General features: G+C 37.6%; 1 protein-coding gene across 6 annotated transcripts in view; it reads right to left on the reverse strand.

The window, feature by feature from the left end:
• Positions 1-4,344: 4,344 nt before the first annotated feature.
• Positions 4,345-23,502, reverse strand: part of Cep41 (centrosomal protein 41) — a 42,988-nt gene continuing 23,830 nt past the window's right edge. For 5 of the 6 annotated variants that reach the window (XM_040291432.2, XM_005331099.5, XM_078040539.1 and 2 more), the window contains 9 exons: positions 22,808-22,855; positions 18,694-18,755; positions 17,624-17,693; positions 11,858-12,002; positions 9,735-9,886; positions 9,274-9,341; positions 8,097-8,211; positions 7,429-7,644; positions 4,345-6,775 (listed from right to left, as the gene is read on the reverse strand). In XM_040291432.2, the coding sequence (XP_040147366.1) occupies positions 6,627-6,775; positions 7,429-7,644; positions 8,097-8,211; positions 9,274-9,341; positions 9,735-9,886; positions 11,858-12,002; positions 17,624-17,693; positions 18,694-18,755; positions 22,808-22,847 (1,017 nt within the window). In that variant the 5' untranslated portion in view covers positions 22,848-22,855 and the 3' untranslated portion in view covers positions 4,345-6,626. The other variant, XM_021730376.3, reaches the window with a different exon arrangement.

Raw genomic sequence — 23,502 nt, forward strand, 5'->3', positions numbered from 1 at the left:
CTAGGGTCATATGTTTTCTCTCATGTGCAGAAGCTAGAAAGGAAAAAGGAAAAGAAGGTTGCAGGGAGCAGGAAACCACATGAAAATTAAAGGGAGATCCATAAAGACAAGGGACCAGGGGGAGACAGGATGGGAAGCAAAAGGGAAATACTGGGGAATATCAGGCCAATTATATTGTGTTTATATATGCATATGCAACAGATGCCACCACTATGTACAACTATAATGTACTAACAAAAATATGGAAAAAAATAATTTGACTGTTGAATATGAATCTCATTTTTGTTTAAAAAACACAAACAGGTGATACTCAGGACATATCCCCCAATAATAGTGCTAGTAGATTTGTTCTTTATGATTTTCAGAATTTCTTACAATGAGCTTTAATAATCAATGTTTATTTGGGGATGTTTATCCCCAAAGCACACCAGATAATGAATCTGTGCACAAAGCTGCCCTAACATCCTCTTCTTTTCAATATCAAACATCTGAATGGGCATCTTAGTCTTTGCTCAGATTCTTTTTAGAATTTGTCTAATCTCACTTCTTCTGTTCTGGCCTCTTATTTCACCATCTTTCCCGGAACACTGCAGTTTATCTTATCTTCAGAAAAATTTACACTCCAGATATAGCTGGAAGCAGCAGTGTTACTATCAGAACAGGGATTACTGAGGTCCCCTAAGCCCTTCCCTAAGCACTCTGCTGTAGTCCCAGTGGAAATTCCCAAGAGCCCTTCCTGCTCACATTCAGTTCCTTCACAATCTTGGGAATTGATTATGCTAACGCCTATTCTCCAGGGCCCCTCAAAGATCTTTAAGTGAAGTCATTTTATTTCTTCCTTACACCACTACAGATGGTTCTCAAATGTCGCTGGGGGCGGTTGGTGGTCCACAAGAATCTTTCAGGTAGTCTCCGAATTAACACTCAGATATGCACCTCTAGTTCTCTGGCTTTGGCCTGAAGTTAAAATTGAAAAGTCATTGAATAAGATCCAGATATGACCTCACTGATCCCTCATCCAGTGCAGAGCTATTCATCATCCTGGCGATTGTTCTGCAAGGGCAAGTGGGACTAGGTGGATCTGAGGATGCACAAGGGCTCTGGTTGGAAGGACTATGGGAACATTATTCCCTGAACACACTAAGATCCAGATGCTACTTTTAGAGGAAACTGGTATGACCAACCCATACATTCAGAGTGGTCAGGCCAAGGAAGGTCTCTGAGAAAAGAACAGAGCACACATTATATCTGAAAAACTGTCAAAGGGTAATGAATTCTTCCCCAAAGCTTTCAGGATCCGCATTAATTTGGCAACTCAAACTGCGAGCATCATCTAACAACCCCAGAGACCAAGACTGCCAAGTGTTTATTGCCAAAGTAAAAGGAGAAAATTAAAAGTCTCTGCTTAACCACAGCTGTGGTATCAGCTACATTTTTAGAACAGTGCAGTGGAAATAAGGGCTTTGCTGACATGGGCTGTAGGTTTGCCTCTGTTTCCCCAGGAAACTCAGGCCTGTGGTCATGGGTCAGTTTTCACAATTTATGTTTCAGCTTGAATTAGAAACATCATGACAAAGGAAAGAAGAGATAGACACAAAGCACATCAAGATGGTTTATTAAATGAATAGTTCAATCCATGTGGAAAACAGCTTAATCCCCCACCCCCCAATCTAGTTAAAAGTTTGTAACTCTCATTCTTTAAGTAGAAGACATGAGTGTCCACTGACAAAATAAACCTCAGAAACTCTGGATCAATTTTCTTTTAAGATAGGACCCTGTACACTGACATATTCAGTGGAAAAAACTATATTATTCCAGGGCACAGGTGTTTTTAGTTCCTAATTTTCCACTGCCTTTTGTGCAGGTGGCAGGAGGAAGCCTTCCTGAGGAATCTCAGTGATGAGGAGGGAAGGGAAGCCAAGGGCAGGCTACATTTTCTCTGGGAAACAGAGGTACTGCCAAGGGGGACCAAACCTGGCTGTGCCTACCCAGAGTGGGAAGCTCAGGGTAGAGTGCCTACGAGAACATGCTCCGACATCCTCAGGCTGGGTCCTAGCTTCCCATCAACTACTCAATGATTCAGGGTGAGCTGCTTCATTCCACTCAAACTTTAGCCTCCTCAGCTGAAAAGGTAGACACCAGCCCCACAGGACTGCTTGAGTTAAAGGAGTCAAAACACATTGGAAGGACTATGGGAACATGTGAAGCACTGTGTTTGCTCCTCCATACACATATAAATAAATAAAATAAAGATAGTGTCAATCTACAACTAAATATGTACACACACACACACACACACACAAAATGGAGTATCTGAAAGTGCTACCCTAACACATAGTAGGTGCTCTATAAGTGTCTGATAGTATCTGGAAAGCTTCAAGATTTGGAAAAAAATCTCTCTGATGGGGATAGCAGCAACTTAGAAGGCTACTGAGAAGACAGTGAAAACAGACCTGGCAGGTGGCAGTCAGCCAGGGAACAACTACCCAATTAGCCCCTCTGAGCACCTTCCACAGAGGAAGATCCAAAAACCAGATGCACAAGGGGTCAAAACAAGCTTCCTAAGCCTCCAGAACATATAGTGGCATCGAATGGCCACCATAATGGACTTCAGTCTTGATTTATGTATTAAAGAACACTTACTTAAGGGCCACTGTCACAGAGTTGGTGATCTGCACCCTCTAGGAGATTATTAAGGTCTAAGTGATTTCAAAGGGAAGACACAGTGATCTCCTTTAACAGAATGTAGTTCATGAGTCAATAGCATTTAATAACCGATATCTTGTGGGCCACACATTTTACTAGGTGCCTCAGGATGTTACACAAAGAGAATTTGCTTTTGCATTCAAAACAACAACGATCCGTACCAGAAAGTGACACCATGAGGAGATCATACTGTGACAAATACAGTTTTGTCAAAACAACAATATCATGTACCCTGTTCTGTCAGAATTTTGAGATGGACAATTTCTACCATTACATTTTTTTATGTGATAACTGACCTGGATACCAATTTAAGAATGCCATCACATTAATTCCAATAATCACTACAAATCTAGGGAAGTATTACTAGCCAAATGTATTCTGAACACTTTTTAAAGCACAGTGTGTCTTATTTTTGCTTTTATATGAAAAATATATTTGCTAATCAAAAAATTGGACTGCATGTATTTAACATGCCCAATGTAATTAAACTTATGAATTATAATCCACATGTTTCTTAGGTTTTGGAAAAGGAAAGTATTATGAGACATCATTGAAAGAGATGTGAAGAAAATAAACTCACATCAAAGACACTGAGAACATTCAATTTTGGAACTGGAGAAAGAAAGGATCTTAATGATTATCTTCAGAGTAGAGCCAGAAGGTAATCATGGATTTGAATCCAGGTAGACAGAAATTAGTTATCCTCCTAAAAAAGTCAAATAAAATAAAAGACAGACTCTATAACCAATAAACAACATAACAGAAACTAAAACCAACACAAGAAAAATCACCTACATATTTCTTCCAGCCTAGGACTCTGGCTTCACTTATATTCCACGAGGGAATTACAGAAGAAAAGGTTTTTGTTTTGTTCTGTTTTCCTGGTGAGTAGCTTAAAGTCTTAAGAATTTTTGTAGAATCTAAACAGCACCCCAGGAAAAGTCCCTGAGTGACTAATGAACATTATGTGTTCTCTTTTAATCCTGATTTATACCAGGTCCAATATGATTGTGTTGGTTCTGGCTTCCTATTGCAGAATGAATGAAATGAAAATTACTTTTAGTTCATTTGAATCATTCTATAGTTTTCAACAGACTGAACCTGACATTATTACAGCCCAGGAAGTTCTCAGTTTTTGAATGAGTCCTGCAGCTTTCTTTCCCCTCCTTTTCTGCCTCTCTTTTCCCCCTTCCCTCTTTGTTTCTTGCTTCCTTCCTTCCTCCACTCTTCTCATTCTGACGTACTCATCTCTTTGAGGCATCTAACATATTATTAAAATTTGACCATCACTGATGCACAGTAGAGCGGTTACTGCATGTTGGTAAAGTGTCCTCCTTCTCAGGGGTCTCAGGCAAGGGTAGGGAATGAATGCCCAGAACACTGACAAGGAAGCTGTGACATGATCTGGCCATCAGTCCCTGCCTGAGCATGACAGGAAACCAGGCCTTCTGACTCTAATTGGAATGATTTCCTGATTCATTTATACAAAGAATATATGCCTTTCTAAGAGATGCAGGGGAAAAAAAAAGGTACTATTTCCAATCACTCCAGTCTCCTGGGGCTCCCCCAAATCATCCTGACAGGGAGGAAGAGAGAAGTTGGCAGATTTCAGCACATTAATAGCAAACGACAAATTAGTAACTATGTAACTATGTTCTTTAATCTTCAACATTCATAATTGCACAAAGTATCACTGATCATTTAAATAGTACATGTCAAACAATCTAATGAAGAAAGGAGTAAGGTACAATGTTAAAAGCAATAGCTTGAGCTTATAAAAAAATGTCTGATAATAACATTTAACACTCAAAGTGCAGAATCTTGACAGGTCTTCTGAAAATTTTAAGTCCTTACCAATAGGACAAAGCACTATAGATAAACACACATAAATATATTCAACCTGCTCCATCTCTCTGCTGAATACACAGCAATTCTGACTTCCAATATATACATAGTGTTTCTAACATATGAAGCTGCAACTGCAGAACAGCAACAGGGGAAACTATCCTTTACTTTCAAAATAGAATCCGGTGGGGTAGTCTAGTCTCCTGACTAGCCAACTTTAAAATGGCATAACCAGAACTTTGTTACAGAGAAAAATATTTTTCCTTAAAAATGTATATGTGTTAAAGATGGCTGAAAATCTTGTCCACGCTAGGGGAAAGTTGAGTGTGGAAAAATCTGCATTTTTCTATCTATGCCATAAAGAAAATAAAAAGCCAGAGCATTCTGGCATTAGCAAAAGGCTGAACTAAGTTCTCAGGCAATAAATTTATGGGGAAACATGACGGGCTTCTCATTAAAGCTATGTGTACATTGGCTGAATTTTATACAAGATTCTTGAATCTTGTGGAAAATTGGGCACGGCTTGACATCTGAACAATGTCCCTGGTTTGTTTGATTTCTAAAGCATCGGAAAATGTTGCACTTTGAAAATCAAGTAGAGAAGAATAAACACACTCTAAAACAGAACTGGGCTGCATCTGACTTATTTTTCCATATGTCTGCATGAAATATTTATTACGTTTATTTCTCTTACAAACACAGCCCCCACGTTAGAAATACTGCGGAGGTTTTTTTTTTTTTTTTTTTGGTGGTGAGAAATAGTACTTTTAAGGCAAATCTTACCCAGCAGCAGTAACCACCTAAGGATAGGCAATTTTCAGTTGGCTTTCAGAAGCTGGTTGCCATGACGAAGAACACAATTTATTCCTTAGTCCCTTATCACAGCTACGATCACAGACCATAAAAATTAACAAGGCTCTTTTCCTTTTCTGTATGATTTCAGAGCTCCTCATCCTTACCTGAGGTCTTTTGTTCCCCCAATTAAATAGAATGAATGTCAGTCATCTAGCAATTCAATTAATGCTGATTCAAAATTCCGGCCAAAACCAGAATCTATAATCACAACCTCCTAATCACAGCTCAGTCGTGAGAATGAAAAGTAAGCAGGAAATTGCACTAATTACTCAATTAGACTAATACTGTCTTTTAAAGCAAGGGCTTAAGGGTTGTCAGCCTGACAAAGGACTTCAGAGTCCTCCTCACCTTGTGTGTTCCTATTGCCTGAGTGAAACTCGTGTTTTCAAGTGGTCATAATTTCTACTCATCTAACGCAGATGAACTCCATCAGGCAATGGAAATTTACAACTGATATACAGACTACAAGTGAGGGACCGTTCTCGTGGCTTCTAGGGGTTCCCAACATAGGACTGTACAATGGCCAAGGTGATCCCTCTTCCCAATGTGAAGACAGGAGAATGCACACCTTTCTGGCCCCAGGAAACCATTTAACGAGGGGGAGTGCTAAAGAAAGTAGTGTTTCTCTACAAAATCTTAAATTAAGCCATGCTCACAGGTACCAGACTCTGAACTCCCAACAGAGCCACAGCATGTTGGGCAGAGCTCTTCAGAAAGCCACTCACACCTGGTGTGGGCCTATGGGTGGCTGGAACCAAGGCTCATACACACCCTGGGGACTGTTGCCCACGCCAAGCCCACCTGGAGAAGCCTTCATGAAATCAATAATGAACAACAAAAAAACTGGTTGGGAATAACATACCAGCAGATGTGACTGAAATATTTACAAAACAACACTGGATATAGACCAAACAAGCTGGACCTTATTTAAAAGAGAGAGAGGTCCTTTTTTTCCTATTTAGTTTCAAAAGACTTAAATATTCTGTAAACAATAGGGAGGACACTAGAGCCTTTCATGCCTCTGGTTTTTGTGGTTATCTGTCAAAATCCTTCCCGAGCTGGCTGCAAGGAGAGGAGGGGGAGACAGGGAGAGGGAAGATGGCCTACTCTACATGGCATGGGCTTTTCTCTATAGCGGTTCTGAAAATGACCAACTTGGGAACTGCACAGGGATTCTGAAAGGAGGGGAAACATTTATTTGACTAAGTGAGATAAAGTCTTTACTTCCAGGGTTTGCCTTGCAGGTGGCCACTGCCAAGTGCTCGGGGGTTCAAGTGGCCAGCAGGGATCCCAGTGGGCAGGTTCTGACTACTGCGGGCACTAGTCACCTTGGAGTCTCTTCCAGAGGAGTTAGTTTGGTTCAGCCGGCCTGGAGGGAGCAAGAAAGAGGAGCTGAGCAACAAGAATGATTCCAGGAACAATCCGCCAAGTATACTTTTAAGCTAATGAAGTCCTAGTCTACCACCACTTTTAAGCTAATGAAGCCTGGTGCAGCATGTACTTTGGGCCAATGATGACCTATTCCTCATCCTTAAGATCCACTTGCATTGGGGAAGGGGGGAGGGATGGAATGAAGCTCAGATAGCTTTTTTGCTTTCTCACTGTTATCCCCAACAAACCTAGTCTCTCATTTTTCCTTTGGTGGAAAGGGGTACAGGATGAGGGGTGATTAGAAGAAGGAAAGAGGAGCAAAAGTAAGATAGAAGGACAAACCAGAAAGTGCTGGGTGGTGGCTTAAATGTACCCAGAAGCAATGGAAGGAAAAGAAAACTTCCTGAGAAGGAATCTGAATGCCTTATGCTGCGCTCAACCCTGCCTGAGATGCACCCTTTGACTGATAAATTCTTCTCTATGTCTAATTCTTACCACTATCAGGGGTCACCCCTACCTCATACCTGGATCAGCCATATTTTCAGATAGTTTAAGAATCTGAATAGGAAAGTGAAGTTTTTCATATGATGAGGGAATATTTCAAGCTACAAATCTCAAGTTTCATAGAAAACAAAGGTCAAAATATCTTACTAGGATTGTCTGTGGGACCCTGATCCTCTTCCAGATAATATCCTATCTTTTTTAAGTCTTCTGGGGTAAATCTCCATTTGTTCTCAGCCGGTGGGGGTGGCACTTTGGGGCTGGATCGTTTCCGGGCAGAACCAGGAGGTGGGGCCTGCTGGCAAGATGCTGGCAGGGAACCAGTAATCAGTCCTTCTGGGAATTTCTGAGCTAAGACTTTTAGACCTAGACATAGAAGAGCATCAAAACAAATAAACAAACATAACAAAAACAAGATTAACATGGTAAGGCCACATCAAACCCTGGGAAAAAAAGCCTGCATGTCTCCTAATCTTTGGTCACCAAGTTGAAGCCAACACAAGGACATGAAATCTTTCCTAATGGTTTCACCATTAAGCAAATTACACCAGAAAATGTTACACGGGAATGTTCTGAGAATTCCTCAAGAAATCCTTTTGCTCAAATCTTTAGCATTCTTCCAGAGCCCTGAAGCAACACTGTTATTTTAGGAATTAAAAACATGTGCAATAGAGCTAAAGGACAATTCACATAACTCCTAGTTCCTTTGAGAACACTAAATTCCATACACTGAGAAGAAAAGGTGATAGGGTGGGTTGAAGGACTGTGAGTCCACAGATCTATCTTTTAAGTCCCAAGGAGAAGGTGGCCTTGCTCACCTCCAGAAAGCATGAAGAGGTTTTCAAACCCCCGCTCACACATGGTGGTGGCCGCCTGGCTGGCCAGTCTTTCGTCGTCGTCATACAGAATGATGATCTTGCCGTGAGCATTTTTCTAAAACATAAGTTAAGGATCCAGGCACTGAGCTAACGCTCCTAGATTATAAGAAACCCCCAGAGTTCTTCCTTCTGAGTTCAGGAAATGTCAGAGGAGTCCATTCTTACCCATCACACCAGCAGTTACTGGATATTTCCTGTCATGGAAACCACATGAGCTAGTTTTTTTTTCTTTTGTGAACTAGTATTACCATAGTCTGAGACAGTACTAGTTACATAATCTTATTTACACCCTTTGTTTTTTTTCATCCCAGGAAGTAAATACTATACACTCTAGTATCCATTTTACAAACAAAGAATCTGGAAAACTTCTATATCCAATGTATTCACTGAAGTCTTCCTTATAATAGTAAAAAGGTGGAACCATCCAAAAGTCCAAAATAAAGGAATGGTTTAATAAATTATAGTAAATCTGAAGATGAGATAATACAGTATCAAAAATGGAGTTTACAAAGAGCTTATGTTAGGATGGGAAGACATGCTGTAATAAGAAGCGGAAAAAAGCAAGACACTATACATACAGTATGGTTTCAACTTTGTAACACACACACACAAACACACACACACACACACACAAACACACACACACACACAAGAATCCAGAATAAAATATACCAATAATATAATAAGAGCCAATGCTCCAACTGTGTGATTATGGGAGATTTCCATTTTCTTTTTTATATTTTTCAGTATTTTAATTATTTTCTACTTATACAATTTTTGTGAATGGAATTTTTTTTAAATCAAAAATTTTAAAGGAGAAAAAATTAAAATAGAAAAATATTTATTTCTTAAGTTCTACTTGGGTAAGCTTTCTGGTGGGACAATATCTTAGCACTACCTTTCAACAGATCATAACCTTTCACCTAATGTTTTTTGGCCCAGTGCAGCATGGTTTGAAAGCATCTGCCTTCATCGTCAAGATTCTAAGCAACAGTTAGAAATCCAAAGTCTTGAATATGCTAACCTGACAGCCTTCTCACCGGGAACACATTTTATGGTACGTTTGATTCTTGTAATCCTCACCCTATCCAACTCCTTAAAATACAACAAAGGATACATATTCAAGAATATCATTTGAATAGGGGTTCATCGTTCTAGACAGAGTTGCAATTGGATAACTGTAAGCTGTGAAGAGAAGAAAATGTTTAGAAGTCTGTAGCTCTCAGTACAACTTGGCCCTAGTTCCCAGCTGGTTTAAAATTTAAGAGGTAAATACATTTTCAAAATCATGAGCCATAAACCTAAATACACTGGGGAATAAAAAGAAACAGGACATTATGAACAAAGAATGAAGCTTCACTTCACTGTTCACATTTAGTACTGGTGAGCCCTGAGCCATTTGAGAAGCATCAGCAGCCTCTCTTAGAGCACATGGTGGAGTCAACCTGAGAGGTTTCCATAATGGATCTAGTACACACACGGACTCCCTGTCAATGCTGGTTGTGGTTCAGCCTGCCTGGACTCAAGAACAGGCTCTGTTCCTGGGAGTGAGGTACTATAAAGCCCTCTCTCTCTTACCTCCAATGATGTGGCACTGCTGGTAAGAATCTCTATCACGAACATCTAGCAGCAGGAAGGGGCAGTCAGAATAAGGTTTGTCTTTGGTGTTAGGCTCTGCTTTCTTCACTAGCCCTTTGTCTAGATCCAGTTCCCCGACACCACTGATGACGCTGTAAGGGGAAAAAATAGGTCAGGAGAAAACAGTCAGGGTTTGGTGGCTTAAAGGTCAAATGCATTTAGAACAGTGAGATGAGTGCTCAATGTCTTTTCAAAAGGCACTTCAAAGAAGAAGGTAAATGAGTACAGTGTTCTGCTTCTGAATGCAGGATCCTCTGGATTCCTATTCTATTGTTCTGGACCCCAAGAGGGGAATCCATGTATCCATAATTACCTCCAGACAATGCCTGGTGATGACATGGTCAAGGGGGTATAAAGTGTCGGGCAGCATACAGAGAAAGAAAGAGGGGAACAGTTAATTCCAAAGGATTTTGAGGAGTATAAGAAAGCAGAAAAAAGATTGATAAGGACAGGAAAAAACTAAAGGTGTTTCTGTACGTATTACATATATAAAGTGGCAATAATATTTTATATATTTCCTATATAGCCAAACACCACATAATGACATTCTGATCATATGCAATGGTAATCCCATAAGATTATATTGCCTTGTCATATTGTTGCCATTTTAGTTTGGTCACTGTGTAAGTACACTCTATGATGTTCCCACCATGACAAAATCACCTAACTACATGTTTGTCATAATGTTCCATCATTAAGTGACATGTGAATGTACTTACACAAGATACTGAACCTTAAAACTTTGAACAGTTAGTTATCTGCACTTATGTCCATTTGACACATTACAATGTTGAAGCTGAAGAGGTTTTTATATTTAGTGGCATTCATATAAATGAGACAGGAAGAGCTGGGATTAAACTGAGAGATTCATTACTGACAGTTCTATTTCTAAGGTCATCTAACTACTAAAATTAGTTGCCATCTTAATATTAGAGAGGAAATGTGGTGAAAACATGAATCAAAGGACTAAGACGACGAGGTGTTATGAACAAAATGGCAAGTGGTGAGCATATCTGCAGTGGACTGAGAAGATGGTTACTTTCCTAGGAATATTAAGACACATAAGTGTGTGTCTAAGCCACAGTTTAGTATGTGGTGTATTTCCTCTTCCATCACAGCACATCAAATTGTGCATTTAAATCTAATAAACACTATGACTGTATCCTATATAGTGCAAATTTTGTTGAACCAAAGATGAAGAAACTCTCTTTCATATAGAACTGCATCCTCAGTAGAAGTCCTTTAGGCCTATCTTTTCTTGAATGCATTTTTAGAGTCTTTTCATAGTAGAGATACTGATGATGGCAATCTTTTTCTAGTAGAACCTAGTTTCTCTAGTAGAATCGTTTTACCAGTAGGAGGGATGAATATATGCTAAAAATCATCTCCAGTGCTATAATCAGTGGTTAATATTTGTGAGAAAGTGCTACATGAAATAGAGCCCAAGGAATAAGAAAAACCAGTCACGTGCAATTTAAGAATCAACACAAATTGCTGCTTTCACTCTCCTTTGCTGTACTCTGGGCTTTATTTTTCTGATTTTAGAGCAATTATAAGCAGCAGTAGGCAGATAAGGGGGTAAAAATCCTACTCTGAATGAAAAAACAGTACTTATAAAGTATTAATAATAAACTTACTACAAAAGGGCTGAGAATGGAACTTGGGAGGGAAAATGAGTACTCTTGTATTAATTTAGTCATTACTGGGGACTGAACCCAGGAGTGTTCTATCAGTGAACTATATTTCCCATTCTTTTTTATCTTTTATTTTGAGACAGGATCTTGCTAAATTGCCTCCAATTTGCGATCCTCCTGCCTCAGCCTCCTGAGTAGCTGGGATTATAGGTGCATGCCATTGTGCCTGGCTAATATATTCTTATATTAATTCAGTAAGACTGCGGTGAAAAAGATTCAGGAGATGGCATTTAAATAAAGAAAAAGTAGAAGGGTCAGAATTAAAATATAGGACCTCACTACTGCCAGCTCTGTTTTCTAAGGTAATTAAATCACTGAAATTGGTGTTTAGATTAATCTGAAAGTAAAATGTGACTTGGATGAGAGTACCTCTGAAGAGTGGAGCGACTAGAGTCCCCTGCTCCGGCACTGTTGATGAACTGGACAGGGCTGGGTGACTGCTCACCCGGGTTTCCTTTTCCGTTGGTCCTGGCAGCAATTTCAGCATCGGGGTCTGAAGTTGCAGAATCATTGTCTAAAATTTGCAAATGAGACAATTAAACTTAACCTCAGAATTTGTACTTACTTATATTAAGTAGCTCCACAGAAATGAAGTCAAGAAAAGAAAATCTTATCACCATTATTAAATTGTTCTAGAAGTTGTAATGCACAGGTTCTCAAAATGCAGAAGACCCCAGGAGTCCCCAAAATCCTTTCAGTGGGGCGGGGGTCTGCAAGGTGAAAACTATTTTTATAAGATGCTATTTATCTTTTTTACTAGGTTGATATTTGTACTAATGGTGCAAAAGAATTAGTGGATAAAACACTAGCTCTAGCAAGAATAAAGGCAATGGTACCAAACTTTACTAGCAATCCCATTTTCACTCTCATGTGTGCACTCACAGAAAATAAGTACAGCAGTCACATAAAAAATGTCCCTGATAAACAATAATAATTAATAACTTTATTAAATCTCACTTTAAAGTGAGTACACATCTTTTTAATGTTCTGTGTGATGAAATGGGGAGTCCACATAAGTATGCTACATATGTCACTGCCGTGGTTATCTCAAGAAAAAGCATCAGAGTGACTGCTGAGTGGCAGCTGAGCCAGCTGTTTTTGCCGTGGACACCTTTTTTGCTTAGAAGGAAAACTGACACGAAAGCTCTTGTTATTTACACTTGTGTATTTTGTAGACATTGCCTCAAACATGAATTAAGTGAGCCTGTCAATTCAAGGAAAACAACGGATGGTATTTGTTGTCAGTGATTAAATTTTGAGCAAAACCCAGGATTTTAGAAACTGTATTTGCCATCGGGCATTGAAGTATGAGGAACTGCTTCCCCATACTTATAGACGTTTCTGGGAAAATAAATGGTGAGATTAAAAATGTGATTTTTTTTGATAGTGTGTAAAGAAATATGTCAATATAAGATCACCATAACTCAGTGAAATGATATTTTCCAAATGACCACTGCAAGATATAAAATCATGCATGGGTAAAAGATTCATTGAACGTGCAAAACAGACCAATGGATTTCAATGTAACCAAATGTGAATGGTTCATTGATTTAGATTCTACTTTAGAGCTAGCCTTTAAGAAATGACAAGTTGTCAAGTTTTAGTGTAGTATCAATGAAAAATATCCAGAATTATCTGAAAAGGCTATTAAAATACTCTTCCTCTTCCAACTACAGGTCCATGTGAGGCAAGATTTCTTCGTATACTTCAACCCAAATAGTACATTACAACAGACTGAGTGTAGAAGCAGATGTCAGAATCAGCTGCCTTCTATTAAACCAGACATGAAAGAGATTTACAAAATATGTAAAACAATGCCACCCTCTCTGTAAAATTTTGTTTTAGAAATATAGTTATTTTTCATTAAAATGCGTTTTTATGGGCTCGGGATGTGGCTCAGTGGAAGAACACATGCTTAGCACACATGAGGCTCTAGGTTCAAACCACAGTAACGTACACACTAAGTTTTTGTGTTTGTAATGGGTTTAATATTGTTATTTTTAACTGAAATAATAAATACTGTTTAAGTTGTCAGTTTAAAAAGTTAGCACACTAAATATTAATAGAAATAATCTATATTAACCAAGGTTCTTTGAGGTCCTCAATAATTTTTAAGAATGAAGAAGGACAATGAGATAGAAATGTTTGGGAATTTGCAGTTTAACCAATACAAGAAGAAAGGAAACAGAAATAAGAGGCTTCACTTAAAAAAGGATATGAAAATTTTATATGCCTATGATATGATCATATACCTAGAAACTTCAAGAGAATATAGACACTAAACATGTGGTTAAGATTTTTTAAATGCTAATAAATATTTTTCCTAGGTATTTATTTGAACATGAAAAAAAATCACACAGTACCTGCAGCTGTGAAATAAACTCTCATAGAAATAAACCAAAACAACTGTAAAGGATTTATAAAACTTACAGGACTTAAGACAAATTTTACTTAGGGGTCTTAAAGAAAACCTCAATAAAGAAAGTGCCACACCTTGAATATTTCTGAGTGGTTGTCTAAAGGTGAAATGGTGTTAATCCTTTTCAAACTTAATTTTCATCTTGTAATACTAATCACAATAGATTTTGTAAGTGGTGCTAGGGATTGAATTCAATCTAGACAAGTGCTCTACCACTAAGCCATATCCCAGCCCTAAAAAAAAAAAAAAAAAAAAAAAAAAAAATTTAAAGATGAACACACATACACATACATAAATAAAATTAAGGATAATTTCAACAAACTGCCTTATCAAATAAATAGTAACATAAATGATCAAAATAGTACAGAACTATAACAATGGAATATAACACAGAACTTGGAAACAAATCCTAGAACATACATAAAAAGTTAAAGATGCACAGCTCAAATCAGTGGGTAAAGTGAAAACTACTAAATGGGTGCTGGAAGTATTTCTCAACTATCTGAAAAGAGTCTAATTTAGATAATCACCTTGCATCATATACCAAAATATATAACAGATAGTTTAAATATAGAAAACACACACACACACAAACACACACATACAAACACCCCAATAGAAGAAGATACAGGCAAACACTTTATCTTATTTTGGAGATTATTAGTCTAAAGCAATAAAAGAAAACACAAAAATAAAGGCTAATAGGTTTGATTACATAAAAATGCAAATTTCATATATTTAAAAAACCAACACAAAGAAAATTAAAAGGTGAATAACAAATTAGGAAAAGTATTTGTAACAAAGATGTATATGCTTAATTTATAGCTTTTAAAAATTAGCTCTTTAATTGAATAAAGATCATGTGCACAGGGTGAAACTGCAAGCCAGATGAAACTGTTGCTATGGATAGAAAGCCCTCCCAGACCCTCCTTCCAGAAATAAAACAACTACAAACCTGTGTATGTATTTTACTTCTTCTCCCTTATACATAGCCAGGATAATTTCATTCATACTGTTCTATACTTTGGGTTTTTATTTTGGTGTTGTTTTATTTTCACTTAATAATATACCTTGGAAATTGTTCCAAATAATCAAGTAAAGATTTTTCTCATTTATTTTCAAGGTTGTATTTATTTCCATTATATAAAGATATCAATTATTCAGAGCTCTTACAAATCAGTAAGAAAAAACAAAGAGTATCCTATTAAAAAAGCTCAGAGCTTAAAAAAAGAAGTATGTATAACTACTCAATAAATAAATGTGCTCATGCATATACACATACACCCCTCAAAGTCATTATCAAAGAAGTAAAAAATAAAACTACTAGATACCGTTTTTCATCCATTGAATTGGCAAATATATTTAAAAATGATAACTATTCAGCACTGGATAGGATGGGAGAATCAAGTCTTCCCATCACTCCCAATGGGGTGCATCTAGGTACAGCCATGCTGGAAAGTGGCAGTCAGCATGGAGTCATAATGGTTCTACCCTTTAACCATCTGCAGCAAATTATCTTCAGAGAATAAGGAGAGTCATAGCATTTATTTATTTTTTATTTTTTTAATATTTATTTTTTAGGTTTTTTTTTTTTGGCAGACACAACATCTTTGTTTTTGTATGTGGTGCTGAGGATCGAACCCGGGCCGCACGCATGCCAGGTGAGCGTGCCACCTCTTGAGCCACATCCCCAGCCCAGCATTTATGTATATATACTGCAGCAGCATTTTATTAAAGTGAAAAATCAGAAAAGAATGCAATGCCCAACAATAAGAGGATAATTAAATTATGGTATATCCCTAGGATAAACCTACGACAACACAACCTTTCCAATCATTCTTTTGAAGTCTATTTAAAAACATAGGAAAGTATGCATTGAAAAATGTTAATTAAAAGCAGTATAATACAAAACTATACACAAAGAATATGGATTTGATTGGGGTGAGGTATAAGATGCAGGAGAAAATGGACCAAAATGTTAACAATGATTATTGTTTATTTTTTCTTCTTTATATATATTTTTTAGTTTTATAATTTACTAGGAAAATACTTTTAAGTTAGAAAAAAAGCAATAAACATTGTAAAAGGAGATTTCAGAATTCTTCAAAGATGACCAGTACACATTCAGATAGGATCTGTTCTACAGGCACTCCTGAGTGAGTTATTATCTGTGTAGAGCACTAGAAAAACACTAATATTACTCACACATTATGGTGTCCTACTTTACAAGAGCCTATTTTGCTGCGCAAATTTATCTCAGAAGAGAAAATTGCATGTGCCCATATGTTCTGGTGCTGCAATCTCAACAATGAATTAAAGGACCAAATCTAGGTTCTTATATAACCCAGTTAAAATTGGGAGTACTTGTATGAGGAGACTCAATTATCTCTGTTACAAAGAGCCCTTATTTCTCTGCCGTGTGAGAGGCATCTGTCAAAGATAAATTCCTGTCGTTTTCAGATTCTCTTTATTCTTTCTAACAAAAACCAGCCCAGGGAAATGACAGTTGAGTTGCACAAAACCAGTGTTCAGACTTCCTGAGAAACTTGTCTTGAATTCAGAAGTCAAATTCCTGACCTACATCAACCTTAACAAACACATTCTCCTTCAGTAAACAGCCACACATTGATTTGCCGGGTACTTCAGGATAAAATCAAGACCTGAAGTCTATGTATTCTTTTCATGAGCGTACAGCTACAGAGGTTTTATTTTCCACTCCGTATTTAAGAAAGGAAATCTGGAGCCTGCTTATCTTTCTAGCCTTATCTCCTATCCAGTGCCTACTCCTCCTTTAGTCCACAGTCAGACTGGATGAATTGATTCCCTAAACATGCCTGGTGTCCTTTCCTCTCTATGCCTTTCTCAGGCTGTTCCTCAACTTGTAAAATTCTTATCTTAACCTTGCACTCCCACAAGGCCTCTGTGGAATGCCTTGAAGAATCCTACTTCAGTCTTCCAAGTGGAAAGAACTTTTCCTTCCTTGTATCTCCCCTAGTAACTGCATCTTTCTCAAGAAATTTTCCAGAATCCTTTCATGAGGTAGTGAGAAGACACTGGTTACATAGCAGACACTTGGATTAGTGTCCCAGGTCCATTCCTTGCTAGCTGTATCACCCTGAGAAAGAGATTTAACTTCTAAGACTTGGTCTTCTTATCTATAAAGTGTATGCTCCTTCCAGAGTTCTTGAGAAGATTAAGAAAAGTAACATGAAGTACCTAGCAACATATACTCAACAAATGATGGTTGCCTTTCATTTTTCCATTATTAGATCCTGCTGCATTAGTAATTCTATTGTACTGTTTATTCTCTTCACCCAACGCACGTACTGGTATGCATGTGTGCACATGTGACTACAAATTCCACATAAACAGAATTGTTTGGTTCCATTCTGTGTCTCAGAGCCCTGAATTCTGTGACCTGTATATATTGAGAAAACACTAAAAATATTTTGAAAAAAAGTAAATAGTATATGAAACAAATCTATGTTAGATGTGTTAGACATGCTCTACATGTGTTAGACCCAGAAAACCAGATGGCTTTTTTTAAAGAAATAAGAATTAACAATTTAAGCACCAGGCAACATTTCTAGGAGTAACAATAGGATTAAAATAGTTATATCAAAGTCCTGAGTCCTTATAAACACACCAGCAAATGTAGAATGAGTACAATAAAGTGGTCAATCTTCTGTTTTCCCCATGTCCTGGATTCTCATTACCTTCTAGCCTTTGGATCTCCTCAGTTGTCACTTCCAGTGTTTGATCAGATAGAGAAGCAACTTGGATGACCTGAGAGAAAAAGAACAAAATGTGTAAATGTGTGTATATTTGTTTAAGCAGAGACAATTCTGTCTTTTACAAAAGACCAGGAAACATCAAAGATCAAAGATCTCTTGTTTTAAGCAGCTGTCAGTGTCTTGAACTATAGACTAAGTCTCAGGCTTTTCTACTTTCAGGGTGGTAATTATATTGCAGATGATCATTCCAGAAGAAGAGATTCATGTAAAATATTACATGACAAACTTAAAAGACCAAAAGGATAACTTAGGACAAGAAACATGAATAAGAGCTTAAAACTACATCTGTTCTCAACATATTGTGGTCTCAACATGACACAGTATTTCTTAAAAATGCAATACTAACCTACAAAAACGTATACAGTATTGACAATGCTCATGTAATGAGGAAATAAATGTAATTATGAATATACTTATTATATAATAAGTTACAGTACTTTATACCTAAATACAGTATTCATTTTTCATGCTTTTCTCATAACGTAGCTCATAAGGCCCAAAATCCAACTTGAGTTATGCCAATGTAACTCTTGTTTGGGGGCTAGAGAGGTAGCTTATCCATACATTTAAAAATGAAAGAAGAAAATGACTTGCCCAAAGTAACAAAATAAATTACAATGGAACTGAAAAGACCTCAGTCATAGAAAAAGGAAAATCACTTGGGTTCCACAGGGGACAATATTCAAAAAAATTCTGAATCTGGAATTCTAGATTCTAAATATTGAGTTAAACGTAGAAGGTAAAATAAAACCTAAGCCATAAATTTTAAGAATTTAAAGCAGAATGCACATTTACTTACTTTACAGAATTCTTACTGAAGAAAAGAAAAATTTCACACCATCTTTATGTAAACATTCAGACCGCATACCAATTAATCCTCCCACAGGTGAAATTTGAAGAATCAGAAACAACCCCTAGAGCTGAATTTAGAAATGTTCACATAAAGCAGCACAAGTTGGTTTTAACTCCAATAGAAAGATCATTAAACTTACCAGCTGGGCAAAAGTGGTAACTTTTAGTCTCTTGAAAAGCTCATCTTTTTTGTATCTATAATCTGAAAAGCAGAATAAGACATGTTTATCTGGGTCTATTTTGCTTTCTTAGAGATTAAGACTTTCTAGTCATCAAGTCATATGTTATATCTTTCTAGTCATTTATATGCTTTTACATGTATTATTTCATTTGATCTTCATGATATGCTCAGAACCAGGCAGGCATGTAATGCTACCATCTCTTCATTTCCCCCTTGGTTTTGGTCATCAAGAGCACAGTCTGCCATTTTCCTTTTACTAAGCTGTCTCTACTGTGGTCATGTTATATGGCATGCACTTTTGTAAGCTGCCTCAAATCCTTTTCAGGACAAACAGGGAATAAATGTCTACATTTTACAAAGAAGGACAGAGATCCAGAGAAGCTGAGTTACCCCAGGCCAAATGGCTAATACAATGTTTATAGCCTACTATTCTGACTTTGGCTTCAAAAGAGAGCAATCCTTTTCCTGTGGTTGAAACTATGCTAGAGATATTGGGACAACGTGTGTGCATGCACAAATGCACCTTGGGCATGAAGTTGTGACTGGTTCTGATAATATATGTTTCTCTTAAAAAATGAGTTTTGTAAGACAAAAAAGTTCTGAAGATCTGTTCCATAACAATGAGAATATACTTAACACTATTAAACTATATACTTAAAATGTTCAGATGGCAAATTATATATTTTGTGTTTTTATCTCAATTAAACAAAAAAGTAAAAGCCAACCTAAAACAATGACATTTATTCAGTGCTATCTTTACAGTTTTTATTATAACTCAAATGGGGGGTACTTTATACTTGTGTTAATACTTTTCATATCACATTAAACAGTTACTAAAAACTGAGCCAATGTCACTTTATCAAGTATATAGCCTGTAGATATCTGTTAGAAGTTAGTTTCCTTAAACTTCTGAAGATGACTGTCAATTCTGAAGCATTTTCAGTGTTGAACCCTGCCCACCCTTATCCTTCCCTCCTCTTCTAGCTTTTTGTGTTTGTGTCCAAGACTCCTTAAATACTGTCTCATTATTTCAGAATTACTGAAGGTTAGCTGGATAATTGCTATGGCCTTCACAGCATAAATGTCTCATAAACCAAGACTCCTAGCAACAAGGGAAAGGATTAAAGGTATTTAAGATTATTTGCTTGGTGTTGCTAATCAGTTCCACGAATTCTCAAAAAAACCAGCATAGACCGGATGGTTACTTTGGAGGATAATGTAAGCTTGGTTGAACAAATACCTTGATATTCAGAGTCAGGAGATGACACTACCTTAAAAACTAGTCTTCTGTAAATATTTCAAGACTCTTTCTTGCAGGGAATTAAAACTTCTGTTCCAAAATGTCTTGAGGAGAAAAATTCGGCAAATAAACTATCACTTATAGAAAATTCTTAGAGCAACTTCTTCAGCATATAGTAAGGTAATAAGGCTCAACAGAGCTTCCAAAATCTGCCAGGATGAACATCTGAACAGGCTGAGCAGAAGCTTCAAAAAGTGAAGTGAATAACTACAGCATTCCCCTCCATTGCCACCAACTTCACACCAAAAGACACCTCCGTAAATCAAAACAGCAATAACTCAGTCATGGAAAAAGTCGATAACTTTCAAGTCATTTGTACATTTATCCACTGAAATTCTTTTAGTATGGTTACATAGTTTCAAAGACTTTTAAGCATAAAGCATTAAACATTAAAATCCCATTTAACTAAACAGAGATTACATTAGACAAACACCAGGCTTTGCTGCATCCTATCGTCCTCTGTACAAAGCCCCCTGCACTGCACCCTGGAGCCTGAATGCCACATACCTGGTTCTGGTTTAGAAGAAGAGCCATCAGTAGAACTTTCTGACATTATTACTTTGAGATAAAAGATCAAATTAGACGTCTTATAGTAAGTTTTAAACTCTATCAAAAGGATGGCTTGGAAGGCTCTGTCAACCTTCCTCGCAAAAGCAAACAGCTTTAAGAATGGAGCTTCTGCTACTGAGGCTTCTCTCAGATGCTGGTAGGAGACTAGAAAATTCCAGCTCAGATGTGCTATCAAGGTTTGCTTCTCCAGTGAGCCTAGGATCTGAGTCTGCCTCTCTCGAGTTACTGGAAGGACAGAGACCTGACTATCTAGGATGTTTCACATTGGGTCCAACTAGTGTCATTTAACTACCAAGCACCAAGAATAGGCTTTGTAAACAGTCAATAGTCACAGTGTCTGTTTTCCCCAGGTAGAGTTGAAAGAATGTTCAGATTACAAAGGATTTCTGCATTTGCAGGCATCTGTTAAAATGTGTTATTAGCAAATAAAAGGGAAGTTGGGCTCACAGTGGAAGACAAATCAAAGGAAGTACCAGGACAAGGTCTGATTTCACAGACAGACGTGGCATCTGAGGTAATGTGGGCAGTGATGGGTCTAGCTAGAGTATCTTGCAACTACCTCCCTCTCCACCAAAGAACCCTTACAACAGAACAAGGGAGGAGAGAAGGAAATAGCTTCCAAAATGTAGATACCAAACCAGAACTAAGGCAATTCTGTCGAAATGAGCACAAAGCAAGTGATCAAGTTAAGTGGAAACTCTGGCCTTATTAAAAGGAAGCCCCCAACTTCTAAGGGAGGAAGGTGAGTGAACATTTTCAAGGATGCTATTGTAAGAGTATTTCTTTTTGGAGAACCTACACTAAGGGTTTAGATATTCAAGATATCACACTATACTCTAAAGAAATGTTTTAAGCAAGGTTCTACCAATTTGAGTAGAATGGGACATTTTTATGGGACAATTTCTGATGAGGACATGTGAGCTTACACTCAGCTACAAATGGAAAGGGAGTCAAAAGAGACCAAACCCCAATAGAAGCAGGCTGGCTGGATGTCACCTGCTCTGGCTGAATTGAGGATGACAACAATGAAAAGTAGGTAAGTAAACAAGATTTTTTTCATGGTTGGGAAATTCAATATATTTCATATATGTTTTCTATGGACACATATGTATATACTTAAATAATAACACAAAATGTATAAAAAGAAAAGGGGAGGATCCTGGAATATTACACATTTTTAAAAAGTGTTTATAGCACAATCTCTTCTAACTGAACATGGTACATAAAGGCAGTCAGTACAAAGCTGCTCCTAAGTCCACATCTATAGTACAGGGTTTCCCTGCACTGCAACAATTCAAAAGGAACATTATCATTTTAAATTAAAAGGTCTGTTGTATAAAAAAAAAAATTCTCATGTATTCTAGATTTGTAATTTTCTCTTCCAAGAAGATATATTTTACCAGAGTCAAATGCTGGACTGTGACCATAGGACACTTCATTACCATTAGCTAAATACTCCTAGCACTGGGTTCTCCTACTTAAGACACAAGCAGATCCATCTTAGGAAACAGATGTTTCTAGTTCTTTAATTCTGGCCAAGGCATGTATATTTTACATCAGTTTTAAACACAGATTGAAAAATCATGATTTTGTGCAAGGGCAATATACTCTGTGACTTAGTAAGATATCTTTGCAGTAGATTAGTTTTTAAAAAAGGATGTACATGAAATATGATTTTTAATTAAGAGAAAACAGACTGCAGTGAATGGATAATGCCGAACACTGTGAATAAGCTCGCTCTTTCTCACACCTTTATGTCTTCCATGAATACTCTTTAATTTATACTCATAAGAATGTTATGAAGAGAGAGATTATTATCCTGTCTCAGGTACAGACCAAATAAGAGGAGCAAAAAGATTAAGTACTTTGTAAAAAGCCACGAAGGCTGCAGCACAATGCACCTAGAAACTCGGGTATGAACCACTTAAGCAGAGCTCACTCCACCAGACCCCACTCTGCATTCCAATGATGATATCCCCTAAAGGGTACAAGTTGGGCAGAACTGAGATTCACAGGCCACCATCTTAGCAGCTGGCCAGGAGGGTACCCAGTGATTCCCACATACTTCTAGGCAGCTGCCAGGCTCACCTGACTCCCACAGCTCTCCACACATGTCAGCTGTAGAGTATGGTGGTTAGCTGATAACCAGCTTACAGAACATTATGGAGCTCCATTTTTCCAAGCCATCAATAGTGTTACTCACTTTTTTTGATCTCTTCTAGCTTCTCAATGTATTTCGTCATACTGTTACCTAAAAAGAAGGAAGAATTTTAGATATGCTATAAATGGAAGAAAATGAGTAACACTGTGAAAACAGAATGGAAAACAAGTACTTCCTGAGCATCCCTGGCCTGTTCCTATGGGATTTTGGACAGTGGGCCAATGGGCCATACACAGTAAACAGCCTTTTGGATTACACAGCATCATTAAAAGTTCTGGAACTGAGGAAAATGTTTTGGTTAAATGCATTTAAGCTAGGGTGCATCCCCGGAAAAACATTTAGCAGTCTCAGAAAATACTAATGATTATTTATATCCATTTTTTCCCCTTTTTGAGTGAAAGCTCTCTACCTCCCTATACCCCTCTTGTCTGTTTGTGGGGAAGATACATAGAGGACCACCAAAAAAAGAAGCAATTTTCTTTGGATGTCTGAAGTGTGCCCTTGTGGCTACCCAAGCAACCCTTTCCTCTCTGCTTTGTCTTTGTGGTCTCCTCCTTTTTCCTGAACTTGGTCTTCACTATTCATGCTGATGTTGCAGCCTGAACTAGACCACACAGTTTGGATGCTAGTATTCACCATAGGCTTGATTTGCTGAGAAAAAACAGCAGGTTCCCACTACTATAGAGAGTCCCCAGCCCTCATGTTTTATGGTCTGGTTCTATAATACTAGGTTCTAG

This window comes from Ictidomys tridecemlineatus, chromosome 2 (genome assembly GCF_052094955.1).
Source record: "Ictidomys tridecemlineatus isolate mIctTri1 chromosome 2, mIctTri1.hap1, whole genome shotgun sequence".
NCBI classification, from domain to species: Eukaryota; Metazoa; Chordata; class Mammalia; order Rodentia; family Sciuridae; genus Ictidomys; species Ictidomys tridecemlineatus.